The 14,381-nt window shown below is 34.7% G+C and overlaps 1 protein-coding gene and 1 pseudogene across 1 annotated transcript; one reads left to right on the top strand and one right to left on the bottom strand.

The window, feature by feature from the left end:
* The first annotated feature begins 514 nt into the window (after window positions 1-514).
* Window positions 515-7,304, top strand: LOC18032708 (annotated as a pseudogene).
* Window positions 7,305-8,819: 1,515 nt separating this feature from the next.
* On the bottom strand, window positions 8,820-9,954 carry LOC18032731 (probable glutathione S-transferase). Its single transcript, XM_024185629.1, has 2 exons — window positions 9,612-9,954; window positions 8,820-9,178 (listed from the first exon to the last, which is right to left on the bottom strand). Exons 1-2 carry the CDS (start codon window positions 9,952-9,954, stop codon window positions 8,820-8,822), a joined length of 702 nt encoding a protein of 233 aa, XP_024041397.1.
* Between the last annotated feature and the right edge of the window lie 4,427 nt (window positions 9,955-14,381).

Below are 14,381 nucleotides of genomic sequence, written 5' to 3'. Positions count from 1 at the left end.
ATTAATATTTTCAAATACTAATTCGAAGGGAAATGACTTTAGTTTTCTTTAGGTTATGACTTTAGAATAAGAGATGAGCCATATACACACATACACAACTTTGAGCCTTTGGCTATTTGGTAATTTGATTAATTACATTATTTTCTTTATATATTTTTATATTTAAATTAAATTAAAAATATTTGAAAAAAATTATTGCGGGTTTGGTGGATATCCATGCGGGTATCCACCGGGTATAAGGTTAATACCAAACCCACCCGCATCCATATGCGGGTTTTAATTTATAATAATAAACCCGCCCGCAACGGATAAAATTACCCGCAACGGGCGGGTTTTGACGGGTGGGTTTGGGCGGGTTTGCGGGTTTGCGGGTACAATTGCCATCCCTAGTTATATTTCAACATGTTGCACGTGGCAAGCTAGGAATCATATTCATATAAACGGCATATACCAAAAGCAATCACCCGCAAGTCAGCATTTGTACTTCATAATTCACCAGGTAAAAGACAATTCACCAAGCAATGGGAAGCATTACTTGTGACAGAGTTAGCGAGTTGAAAGCTTTTGATGACACGAAAGCTGGTGTTAAGGGACTCGTAGATGCTGGGATCACAACCATTCCACAGATCATCATTCAAGATCATCACACTAAACATAAGTTTGATGATAAGCCAATCTGCAGGGACCCCAAAATCAGCATCCCTATCATAGACCTTCAAAGAATACACAAGGATTCAAGTTTGCGTTCTTAGGTAATTGACCAAATTAGAAGTGCTTGTGAGAAGTGGGGTTTCTTTCAAGTGATCAATCATGGAATCCCAACAAGCATTTTGGATCAGGCCATTGATGGGATCCGTAGTTTTTTTTCAACAAGATGTTGAGGTTAAGCAGAAATATTGTTCTCGTGATTACTCCAAAAAAATTAAATATTGTTCAAATTTAAATTTGTATAGTGCACCAACCCTCTTTTGGAAAGTGAAAGAAAGTTAAAGGCTGTTTGTTTCAAGAGAAAATTTACAGAGGAAAAATCAAAGTTCTTATTTCTTAAGTCTTTTTCGTTACATACCAACTGAACTTCTACAGCTTATATACTTGAGGATATTTACATACACATGCTAAAGAAACTAGTAACAAACATTAACAACTTATGCTGACTTGTTAATTCCCGTAACTAATTCTGCTGATCTGGCACTGATGAGCTGGTACTATTGACTTGCTTCACTGACTAAGACTGAGAACTTCTTTGCCTTCATGTTCTTCATAAACTCAGCACAATGAGCTTCCTTAAGAGCCCCCCTCAAACTCAAGGGGCAAGGCTGCACATTGAGTTTGTTCCTTAGATAGTTGAAGTGAACAAAAGAGAGAGGCTTGGTCATGATATCAGCTATCTGTTCTTCACTAGGAATGTACTGAATTGTCAGCTCCCCTGCAATCACTTTATTTCTGATGAAATGAATGTCAAGCTTGATATGTTTTGTTCGTGAATGAAAGACAAGATTGCGAACTAATTCAGTGGCACTAATGTTGTCACACCAAATGGTAGGAATTTCTGTGCAACACAAATCAATCTAAGAAAATAAGGATTGTAACCAGCTTATCTCTGCACTAGCTGAAGCTAAGGCTCTATATTCACTTTCAGCACTTGATCGAGCAATGACTGACTGCTTCTTAGATGATCAGGATATCAGATTGTTCCCTAAGTAAACACAATAAGAACCAACAGATTTTCTATCATCAAGATCACAAGCCCAATCTGCATCACTGAACCCTGTAATCTTCATCTCTCCATGTTGAACAAACTTGAGTCCAAAATCTTGAGTAGATTTTAAATATCTAAGAACTCTTTTACAAGCTAGAATGTGTTGCATTGTAGGAGCACCTTGAGTTTCCTTTTGTAGCTTAAGACCAGTGCTCATGGGTGTGTCAGTACCTTTGCACTTAAGAAGCTGTACTTTGGATAGCAGGTCTCGTATGTATTTCCTTTGTGACAAATATATACAGCCTGCATCATACAACACTTCTATGCCCAGAAAATAAAACAACTTGCCCAGATCCTTTAATGCAAAAACTTTACTGAACTCAGCTATAAAGGATTCTAATTCTGCACTGTTTGGCCCTGTAACTAGAATGTCATCTACATAAATCAATACCATTATCATGACTGAGCTTGTTTTCTTTATGAACAGAGAAGGATCAGCTCTTGAGTTTACAAAATTCCACTACAGTAAACAACTCTTCAGCTTCTCATACCAAGCTCTTGGAGCTTGTTTAAGACCATAGAGTGACTTATGAAGCTGACACACAAAATCTTTCTTCTTATTATCAACAAAGCCTGCTGGTTGATCCATGAATACCTTTTCTGTCAACTCTCCATTAAGAAAAGCATTATTTACATCTACCTGTCTTATATGCCATTTGTTCATAACAGCTAAACTGATTACCACTCTGACAGTAGCTGATTTCACCACTGGGCTGAATGTTTCAAAATAGTTGACCCCTTCAATTTATTGAAATCCCTTAGCTACTAATCTGGCTTTGTACTTGGCTAAGCTTCCATCTGAATTATATTTAACTCTATACACCCATTTGTTACCAACAAACTTCTGACCATCTAACCTTGGAACCAGAGACCATGTATTGTTCTGGAGTAAAGCATTGTATTCTTCTTTCATGGCTTCAAGCCATTTAGAATCCTGCATAGCTTCTTCTACAGAATCTGGTTCTTTATGAACAAGTGCTGCACTATAGACTTTAGGTTTGAAGATTCCAGTTTTGCTTCTAGTGGTCATGGAATGTGTGTTTGCTGGTGTAGTGATTTGTTGTGTATTTTCTGGAGCAGAGGTGTGTGGAATGATGTTTGGTAAAATTTGTGATGGAGAGAGTGTATTGGTAGTGAATGATTGAGTAGGCATGGAATGATGAGATTCTGTATGTGGCTCAAATATTTATGGCAAAGGCTGAGAGTTATTGTTATGTGTATGATTCACTGAATGATGAGAACTGCTGCTGGTAGAACTTGCAGAAACAAGATTATAAGAGTGAGTTACTGTCATTTGAATTAGAAGGTATTGGCAAAGTGGATAGATGATACACTTGTTGAGGAGTAAATGACAGAGGTTGACATGAATTATTTGAAGTGAAAACAGAATCTGATGAGTAAGGAAAGGAATGCTCATCAAATATGACATGTCTAGCTATATAGACCTGACCAGATGGATGCAAACATTTATACCCTTTATGAGAAGGACTGTAACCGATAAAGACACACTTGTTAGAATGATAGGCAAACTTATGCTTATTATAATCTCTCAGGTAAGGATAGCATGCACGACCAAACCACTTGAGCATTTTGTAATCTGGCTTATGATTGAAGAGCTTTTCATAGGGAGTAAGAAATTTCAAAGTTGCAAAAGGCAACCTATTGATATGATAGACTGAGGTTTGGAAAGCTTCCCACTAAAAGTTTAAGGGTAATTTAGCTTGAGCTAGAAGTGTAAGTCCTAACTCAACAAAGTGTCTATGCTTTCTCTCAACTACCCCATTTTGATGATGTGTGTATGGACAAAAGTGTCTGAAAATAATTCCATTTTGGTTCAAAAATTCAGTGAATGCTCGATATTCTCCCCCCCAGTCAGATTGTAACTTTTTAATGGAACACTGGAATTGTTTTTCAACTTGCAGTTTGAAGAGTTTGAAAATTTGTAAGGCTTCTGATTTCAGTTTCAGTGGATAGATCCAGGTGTACCTACTGAAATCATCAACAAAGCCGATGTAATAAACATAACCAGATCTGGAAGAAAAAGGGGAAGGACCCCACAAATCAGTGTGAATAAGTTCAAGTATGTGGGAAGTTTTGGTTTCAGTTGCAGGGAAGTGTAGCCTATGAACCTTACCCATTTGACATGCCTCATATATTTACTGTGGAGCTTGTTTAATAATAGAAGTAGAGATATTGACAGACTGATCATTCTTAAGTAAATGCACTAGTACATCATAATGAGGATGACCAAATCGTCTATGAAACAAGTTGACTTTATTAACTAATTCATTACAAGGAAAGAAAGAATTGACAGCAGTTTAATAACAAGCTACAGACTTTGAATCTTTATTATGGACATCAGTTATAACAGGAAATTGAATATGACATATAGAAAGCATAGACAGAGGCTTGTTTGAAGAAATTTGACTCAAGAAAGAGGAAGGAGATGACTGAGATGATTATAACAGCAACTTGTATAATCCTTTTTTAGCAAGACCTTTCAGAAGTACTTGTCCCTTCAGTGAATTCTTTATATAACACACATTACCAACAAATTCAATGGAAAGGTTATTATCAGTGGTTAGCTTAGATATACTTATTAAGTTCTTAGTAATAGAAGGAACTAATAAGATATCCTTAAGTGCTATAGGTGTGTGTTTGTGGGCAGCATTAAGACTTTTATAGCTAAAGCAAGCATCACCAATATGAGTAATAATCAAACCTTGTCCATTGTCAATGGTCAGCTGGTCTGCACCTCTGAACTCTTCTCTCACATGCATGTTTCCCATGTTATTTGTAATGTGATGTGTGGCCCCACTATCAAGATACCACCCTTCATCTGATGAGCCTTCAAGGTTAGCAACATAAGCTTCAGGGAAAGTAAAAGCTTCAGATTGATAAGAAGAGACAGGTGAGTAATTCACTGGTTGATAGCTGGAGTTAATATCTGCAACTCCATAAGAATCTTCCTCTGTTGACTGTTGATAAGGAAATGACTCAAAATTAGCCATATAAGCAGCCTTTGATCCCATCATTTTACCTATGCCAAAATTCTTAGGAAGGTAATTATCACCATATCGATACTAGCAAGCATCAGCAGTGTGACCTTGCTTATGACATATTTGGCATATAGGTGTCAGTTCATTATGTTCACCAGTAGAATTGTTTTGATTATGTGCAGGAGAAAACATATTTCTGATGTGTGGTGGTCTGTGAAAATGTTGAAACTGATTTCTGCCAAAACTTGCAACAGCATTTCCTCTACCAAAACCATCATTACCAGCTGGAAAACCTCTAGAATAAGAAGTAGAGAACATACCACGACCAAAATACTAACATCTTCCTCCATATTGACCATTAGAAGCATTAACAAAATTATTTCTCCTAGGAAAACCTCTCATATGCGAAGAATTTGCATAATTTGCATTCACCATACTATAGTTGGCATTAAACATAGCTTGTGGATTCTGATTCTGTTCTAATCGGGCTTCATATGTCAACAACAGTGCATACGCATTATCAAAGTTCATTTTATTAGCTGTGATTATGGAAGCCAGATCCAAATAACCATATCCTAATCCATTAAGAGTCCTTATCAACAGATCTTTTTCAGTTATATTATCACCAGCACAAGCAAGCTTATTCACAAGAGTTTTCATTTTTTAGCAATATTCTTCAACTGACATTGATTCTTTTCTCAAAGTGTCCAATTCATATCTAAGTTGCATTATTTTTGCTTCGGATTGAACTCCAAATTATTTTTCAATGGATCTCCAAACATCGAAGGAAGTATCATAATTGAGAACTGAGCTTAGAATACCTTCACTTATTGTTGAAAGAAGCCAGCTAAGCAAAGTCTGATCCTAAGCTCTCCAATTAACATAAGCTGGATTCTCAATCTTCTCCACAAATCCGTCAGCTCTTGATTGAGATAGATACTATTCTCGAATATTCTGACCTTATGAGATTAATCCTTCAAGTCGATTTCCTCTGATTGACGTCAGTACTTGTTTGCGCCAAAGAAGAAAATTCGATCGATCGATCGAGTTTTACAGTCGCAGCAAAAGTAAATGAAGTTTGCGTAGATTGAAATTGATTGTTTGTTGAATGAACTTGATTAGTTGTACTGGAACTAGCCATGGTTGGCTCTGATACCATGAAAGAAAGTTAAAGGCTGTTTGATTCAAGAGAAAATTTACAGAGGAAAAATCAAAGTTCTTATTTCTTAATTCTTTTTTGTTACATACCAACTGAACTTCTACAGCTTATATACTTGAAGATATTTACATACACATGCTAAAGAAACTAGTAACAAACATTAACAACTTATGCTGACTTGTTAATTCTCGTAACTAATTCTGCTGATCTGGTACTGATGAGCTGGCACTATTGACTTGCTTCACTGACTAAGACTGAGAACTTCTTTGCCTTCATGTTCTTCATAAACTCAGCACAATGAGCTTCCTTAACAGAAAGATACTTTGAGTTGTGTTATGGGTCGCGATTTTTCAAATCCTGAAGATTTGCCTGAAGCTTGCAGGTATGTGGACGATGACCAATAGATTTTATTTCTTTTACAGTGGATAACACTTGCATCTTTCTTAGAACTTTTTGCATCACTTGGGTTCCTAATAAGTTTTTATTACTCTCATTTCATCTAGTTGTTAACCCAATAAAAAAATAATTTCTAAAAGTCAAAATGTCATTCTCCCTTTCTTTTAGTAGTGATTATTTTTTGTCTTTATTAATTTGCAGAGAGATAATGATCACATACAACAACCTAATGTGGAAAACAGGGGACACTCTGTTTGAACTTCTATCCGAAGCTTTAGGGCTTAACCCCAATTACCTGAAAGACATAGGTTGTGTAGAGGAAATGACTATTGGGAATGGTTATTACCCTGAATGCCCTCAACCAGAATTGTCCATCGGCATAGCAACACATTCTGACCCTGGATTTGTCATTGTGCTCATACAAGATCAAATTGGCGGCCTCCAAGTCTTTCACGAAGATCAATGGTTTGACATTGCCCCTGTTCCGGGAACTCTAGTTGTAAACTTAGGCTACATGATGCAGGCAAGTGTGTGTTAGATAACTTATTAAGAAATACTATCCATCAAATTGAAATTTCTCAAGTGGGACGTTCGCACTAAATTTTGTGCGGAAACATTCTTTCACAATACTGTGAAAGAATCGTCCTTACAAAATTTCATGTGAACGTCAACACCCAAGCATGAATCTCTATGAGATAACTTAATTATGGTTTATATGAAGTGTGTCATTTTGCAGCTGATTACCAACGATAAGTTCAAGAGTGCCTATTATAGAGTGTTATCAAATAAGGAAGGCTCCAGAATTTCAATCGGAAGTTTTTTCATGAATAATAGTTGCTCGAGACGATATGGTCCAATTAAAGAGTTGCTATCAAAAGAAAATCCTCCGCTCTACCCTGAAATTACTCTAAAAGATATTTACATTAACCAAACCTCGAAGAATAATGAACTCTCAGCATTGGATAAGCTTAAGCTGGCAAGTCGCAGTTGATAATTAATTACTTGGCAGTACTTTTCCAATTTGGTGGCTTTCAGAAAAAATTAGTAATGATGGTCATTGTTTGTTGCTTGGAATTATGACGTTCGTACTTATATTGAGCCTCGAGTGTGCAAGTGTTGCTTGTCATGCTTTTTCCACTTTGTGTACTATTAAGAATAAATCCAAGTGCATTCGTATTGATTGTTAGGGTGATGTTAAATATTATACATAGATACATGTTTTGACCGGATTTTCTCTAGGATTTGATTTGAATCATTTAGTGGTTGTCCTCACCAGAACAAGGTTAAATATAATTTAAATAAATAAATTTATATTTGAGGGGAGATTGAGCTAGTAAAAATCTAGGTGTGTTTTTCTGCTGTTAAGGACAAAAGAAATAACTAAGGTGATCTGGAAGGTGAACTGAGGTAATTTAAGAGGTAAATTGAAGTGTTTTGGGAGGTAAGCTCTATGGAGCTCATGGGATTTAGTTTAAAGAGTTGATTTGGGGAGCTCAAGAGAGTTTAGGAAGTAGCTCTAGCAAATTCGAGGATAGCTTTAACTATAGAGCTTATCTGGGGAGCTCAGTAGAGCTCGTGCTATGCCTCTATATGAGCTCATGTATGGAATACGATTTGAGTATTATCATCATCCTAATAAATAGAAAATAAGCATAAACAATAGAGAACACATATGATTTTACATTGTTCGGCCCTTTGATCTACATCCATAAGAGTAACTCATCTCCAATCCACTATATAAATGAAGTATTACATAATTTGCATTATAATAAGGACAAAACTTTATTAAAGGTTGTTTATGAGGAATAATGACATGAGGGAGATATGAGTTTTATAGAGATTAGAGAGTTTTTCAGGAGAAGAGTAAGGGAAAAGGCTTCTTTGGTAGATAGATGGTTAAAATTTTTCATGGTGGTGTTAAAATGGAGAAAGAAACCCCAACCATAAACGAAGAAGAAGATGAAGAAGTCTTTCAATAAATTAGATCTAAAAAAAATCACTAAAGTCCTATTGGCTCGTTATTCTTAGCGAAAAAAAAAATCATTCTTTTCACAATGGTGTACTGTTCACATGTTGGCTCTAACCATTCACATTTAAGTTTCGATAACACCCGAGCAATAGTTTCATGTAATAAAAAAAAAAACGTTTCGATAATACCCTTTAATGCTGGGCATGTTTACCAGAACTATCTTTTTCCACAAGGAGTTTTTCTTCTGATTTTTTAGAGTTATATTACTTCAAATAAAAGTTGACTTTTCTTCAAGTCATTAGTATATATCAGCATTTAAACTTCCTCCCAAACAATACATAACCGTTAGTAGTCCATTAATAATTAACGAAATACATGCAATAATTCATAAATATAAAGTCAAGTCCCCCTTATTACTCAAATCCATACGAAAGTACCCAGCAAAGCGGCGGCCTCCCAATTGAGCACACAAGATAATAAAAAACTAAGCAAAGAGCGGCCTCTTGACAACAATACAATTGCACGACAAATTTTGTGCTAATGCAATGAGGAAGAGGCCACCAACTTTTCACGGCGACGTTTGAAAAAAACCAATAGTTCACCCCAATTAGGAAGGTTCTCTTCAATTTCTGGGACTCGTTTAAATTTTTCAAACCATGCGTGCAAGCAAGTGAATTTGTGAGATTTAAATAGTTTCACTCCTGCTACATCTTCAATGATTTGCAACCAATAAACAATGGAAGCAAATGCTATGTCCACTAAGCCAATCTTGTCTCCATGAAAAAATTTCTTCTCTCCTAAGCCATGTTCTTCAACGGTTTTTAGCATTTCCAAGATTTCTTTCATTGTATTCTCTTGATCTTGTACGCTACGAAACATTTTCCAAACAGTAGCTCCTGTCAAAATATCACCACATGATTAATAATATGTATGAACTAAAAGACTTAGACAATACATATCCTTGTCATTTGTCAAGCACCCTTATACTAGAGGTTAACAACTACATTGAATGACAAAGGGTAAATGAACAACAAAACCACAATGTTGTTTTGGTAAATTAATCCTTTTCTCCCTCATATTTCAAAAGCCATCAAAATTTCCCTTGCCGTTAAAAAAATTATATTAAACTTTCAACTTCCTATTAATAAAAATTTTTCCAGAGGTAAAATTAGTAAAAGACAAAAAAATTGAAGGTTAACAGAATCTTTTGAACGACAATGGAGATTTTGATAGGTTTTAAAACATAAAAGAACAAATAATTAATTTTGACATACAATGGGGGATACTGATCATTTTCTCTAATAACAAATAAACATGAAAATAATGAACTTATAAACGCATTAGCTAGAGTTCTGAAGCAAACCCTATCTTCGGCAAATTTAATCCAAAAATGAGCCAGAGCTCTATCATAAGGATCATTTGGCATTAAGGGATTCTGTGGCCACATCTCCTCAATGTATTCAAGGATAACAATGGACTCGCAAACTGATTTTTCGTCATGAACAAGTACTGGGACCTTCTTGTGAACTGGATTATGCTTCAAAAGCAAAGCACTTTTGTTAGAGAGATCTTCTTCAATGTAATCATATGCTATGCCTTTCAATTTCAGAGCCCATATCACTCTGTAACAAAATGCACTCGTCCATGCCCTATGAAGCTTCACTTCAGCCATATTTCTGAATATCGAAGTTAAATACCAGTGTGGTTGTTTGAATAGCTAACTATGCATATGTATCCGAATTTATGGAGATCGACAGAGCATGTGCTTGCAATGACTTTAAGAACTGCAATAAGAGCTAAAAATTTTCACTATAACAGCTTAAAAGAGAAACAATGATCCATACAAGACAATCGCAACATGTAGGTTACTGAGGTCATAAATAGAATAATACAAAAAATTTGATTTTTCAATAATCAAAAAATCAGTTTTCTTGACTTATAATATGTGGCTGTCATTAATAGGATTAACGTCCCCAAGTTATTGAAAGAATTTAGAGGTAACAGACCTGCCCCGCTGATAGGGAGGATATGAAATAGATAATTATAGTTGTGCTTGCCCTCACTTAGAAACTCGATGCCCTTTAGTTAGGCATGCTCTCGAAACTAGATTAACTCAATCTATCAAACACCTATGCAGATTGGCAAAACTTATAATAGTGCAGAATATGAGGACATGACAACTTGTCAAATTGCATGGCAAAAAATGTGTTGATCCAAACTCAGATATTAAGAAATAGTACATTCCACGATCAGGTTTGAGAATATATTTGTTAATTAAAGTTATTAAGGATTTTCATATAACAAATACAATCTTCTCACATGTGATATACTATCCATATGCACTTGAAGCAAATCACTACTGATTTTACTTTTATTTAGATTACCTGCTACTTGAAAACAGTAAAATGAAAGTGAAAATTGAAGGAAATCAAGAAATGAGCTTACCTTCCAATTAGGCTGCGAAATTGATACATGTCATTATAGTTGAGGTCCTTCATGAGCCAAGTGAACCAATCACCCCTTGCCCAAACATCATTCCCTCTCATACTCACTCTCTAGCATTTTTTTCTTCTAATTAGTAGTTTGAAAGAACTTATCAAATAAAAGTTGAGACACAGAACTTCGACAAAACAATAAATAAATAAATCAAAGAAATAAAAGTTAAAAAAGCCTTCACTTTGGACAAATTAACAACAATAAGACTCACATTAAGCAAAAAATGTTATGATATCTCTGTAGATGAATGAAGCCATTCAAAGTACATGTGCCTCAGCAAACAATTACTTGAAAACATACAAGTGCATAAAGTTCAATGTCTAATCTCCTCTATTTAACCACCCAAAGCAAAACCTTCTATAACAGAATAAATACAAGAGCAAACCATTATATATACTCACTTAGGAATTTCGTCGAACACTTAGCCTGAACAGTTCATAACGAACGTAGCACAGAATAAAAATGTAGTCAAACGATTAGGGAACGTAAAAACAAACCTCGAGTTTTGGGTCTTCAGAAGGTTCAACAAAAACACAGTGAACTTGAGCTTGTCTCGTTGGCTCGCTGCCACTCTTAACACTTGGCTTTTGTCGTCTTTCTCATTTTGTAAATTGCTAAACGACATAGGTTCAGGTTTGACAACTATTACACACATATATTTTATAATTTTATTGGCGACGTTGTTTCCCTAGGGGTCATAATGTAGAATTTAATTTCTTGAAAGTCAGCCATAACATAGAATAAGTGAACTTGAGGGGTATCCAAGAATCTGTTGTATAAAATTATTAACAATTTAGGAAAACTTTTAGAAACCACCCCTAAGGTTTGGCTTTGCTACACTTAGAGAGAATGTATCCATATATTGACAACATACCCCCGGCCATGTATGAAGGTTACGCACCCGTTAGGTAGTTGAGTGAATGTACAATATGCCCTTCAAAATTATTTGACACTGTAGATGATCTTTATATTTGGGGCGATTTTTTTTCGCGCCTGGGGGGGGGGGTCAAAAGGCTATTATACCCTTATGATAATTGTTGTTGACATTACATAATCTTATAATAAGACAAAACTCAATTGAGTGTTGAAAAGACCAAAATGCCCCTTAAAACAAATAATTTGATAGTCTAAAATCATATAATAAGACAAATAAATGATAATATTTTAAATTAATTTATATAAAAACAATACTGAATATCAGAAGATTAGTGAACGCTACAAAAAACAATAAATGAGAATATTTTAAATTCATTTGATTTTCAAACAAGATTAGTAAATGCTACAAAATAGCTGCTATGAAGGTAGCGGAATCAGATGACAACCCAAACAAGCTATATTATTGCTGTATGGATAGCAAAAATGGTTGTGGCTATTTCAAGTTTTGGATACCATCTTCAAATGATATCGACCAAGGTGTTATATTTGATGGTTTAGGAACATGTCAAGCAAATTATGAACTGCTGATGAGTATGCAAAAGGATAGGAAGGATTTGAAGTCACTGATGCAAAAAGCACAACAAAATGGAGTAAAACGAAATGATATAAAGACAACGTTGTTCCTAAACATGTTTTTTTTCTCATTTGTGCTGCTGTGGCTTCAACAATGGGTGTAGTTATGGCTGCTAAGTAGGCATTATACAATAAATGCATGTAGCAGTACCTAAAGTAGCTAAATGAACATGTACTACAATAATTATGAACCTAATGACAACATTTATTGTATGAATAAACTCATCTTGATATCTCGAAATCATCAGATCATTAAACAACATATAATGATAACAGAATCACAATAGAGGTTTACAAGGATAGCAGTTGGTACATTCAAATGGCCTTTTTGCAAATGTCGTCCCTTTGGCATTCATTATACGAAAGCATCAGAAAGTACTACTTTGATAAACAAATGAAGTCTTGTGTTTATGTAATTAAATCTGTTAATATGTGTATTAAAATGGATGACCTAAAAGACACTTCTCAACTGTACTAGTTCTTCAATAAACCAACTGCCTACAAGCTCTATAACTAATATATCTCTTACACCTTAATAACAACCTCAAAAAGTAATAGGCAAGCATCTGAGTTTTATGTTGGGAACGGAAGTACAAATTTTTACACGAAGAAAAGGACAAATAATAGCATCCATTTTCCAACAAAAATCAGTGATTGGAATTAGTCCATACAAACATCATAAAGCAACAAGAGCAACTGTCTCAATCTTACATGAACTGCACACTTGTAAGATAAAAAAAGAAACAAAACAACACCATAAGCGTTTTCTCAGCAACACCTCTGCATTCTTAGAGAAAGATTGGATTTTTCTCAATTTTAATAACAGATCAAGCAAATTTCAGTAGGCATTCAAAACCCACAGTCCAAAATCATCAAAAAATAAATCATTTTCATAGTTTACACAACATGTCGAGTGACTATCAACTCAAAAATCAATTCCGATATATTCGGCCACTACTTCAATTTCTATAAACCCTAAACATTTTTCTCAATTAATTTGAACTAAAAATAAAGCACCTAACTAACAGCAATTTCAACAAAATGCAAGAAAATAATAAAACCTAACTTCAATTTTAAGCTTTGATAGAATTACGCACCTAGATTGCCCTTTAATCACCGGCTTTTCAGCTGCTGGTCGTCGCCGGAATTTGGTTCAAAACATAGTTGATTTCAGAAACTTGTTAGCTTACTGCATCACAAAGTATCTCTGCTTTTGCTAAAATCAGTTGGTGTCACGACCTTCGAAATGAAGCTAAGCACTCATCAAGTTATGCTGAGAAAAAAGAAGAAATGAAGCTAGGCATTGACAATGAAAATGCGTTACTATCCCCTTGGGCTTCCCTAGCTTCAAAGCACTATGTGCATTTTCGCTGCTCTCGTCTAATTAGTTAACATAGCCCGTTTGGAAGTGTGGTGAGGTAGTTGGACTGTCAAATCTCAGTTATTAAAGTGTTTGGTGACACTTATAGTTGGGCTTTGGTAGCTTAGCAAATTTTTTTTTTTAACTTCTACTTCACAGCTGTAGCTTTATATAACAGCTTTTGTAAGATTTAAAAATAAAAAAATATACAACATGTACGTTATTGCCCTCAACTACCTAATGAGTGCCTAACCCTTACACACGACCGGGGGGTATATTGTCAATATCTGTTTACATTCTCTCTAAGTGTAGCAAAGTCAAATTTTAGGGGAGGTATCTAAAATTTATACTAACTATTAATTCAAGGGTGTAAGTATATCCACCCCGCTATTTTTATAAACCCAGTCCACCTGTATAAAATAATTACAATAAATTTACATTATTTTATAAAATTATAAATTAATAAAAACTTTAAATAATTAATAATTAAATCAATTTTATAAATTTTTTTATTTTTTCCGACTTAGCCTTTTAACAATCTTTAACTTTTGAAGCGCTTCAAGATAAATTTAATTTGATTATTTTACCCTTATAATATAAAATTACCAAATTACTCAAAGAAATATATATATATATTATTGTAACTAATTGCTTAGGCATTTTGTTTTATAGTTTATAATCCAATGTGTTTTATATAAAATTTGATTATTTTCAATTCACCACATGTCCTAATT

Source organism: Citrus clementina, unplaced genomic scaffold (genome assembly GCF_000493195.1).
Source record: "Citrus clementina cultivar Clemenules unplaced genomic scaffold, Citrus_clementina_v1.0 scaffold_9, whole genome shotgun sequence".
Lineage (NCBI taxonomy): Eukaryota > Viridiplantae > Streptophyta > Magnoliopsida > Sapindales > Rutaceae > Citrus > Citrus x clementina.
Note: the sequence above shows the minus strand (reverse complement) of the source record. Positions and strands in the feature narration are given on the sequence as shown.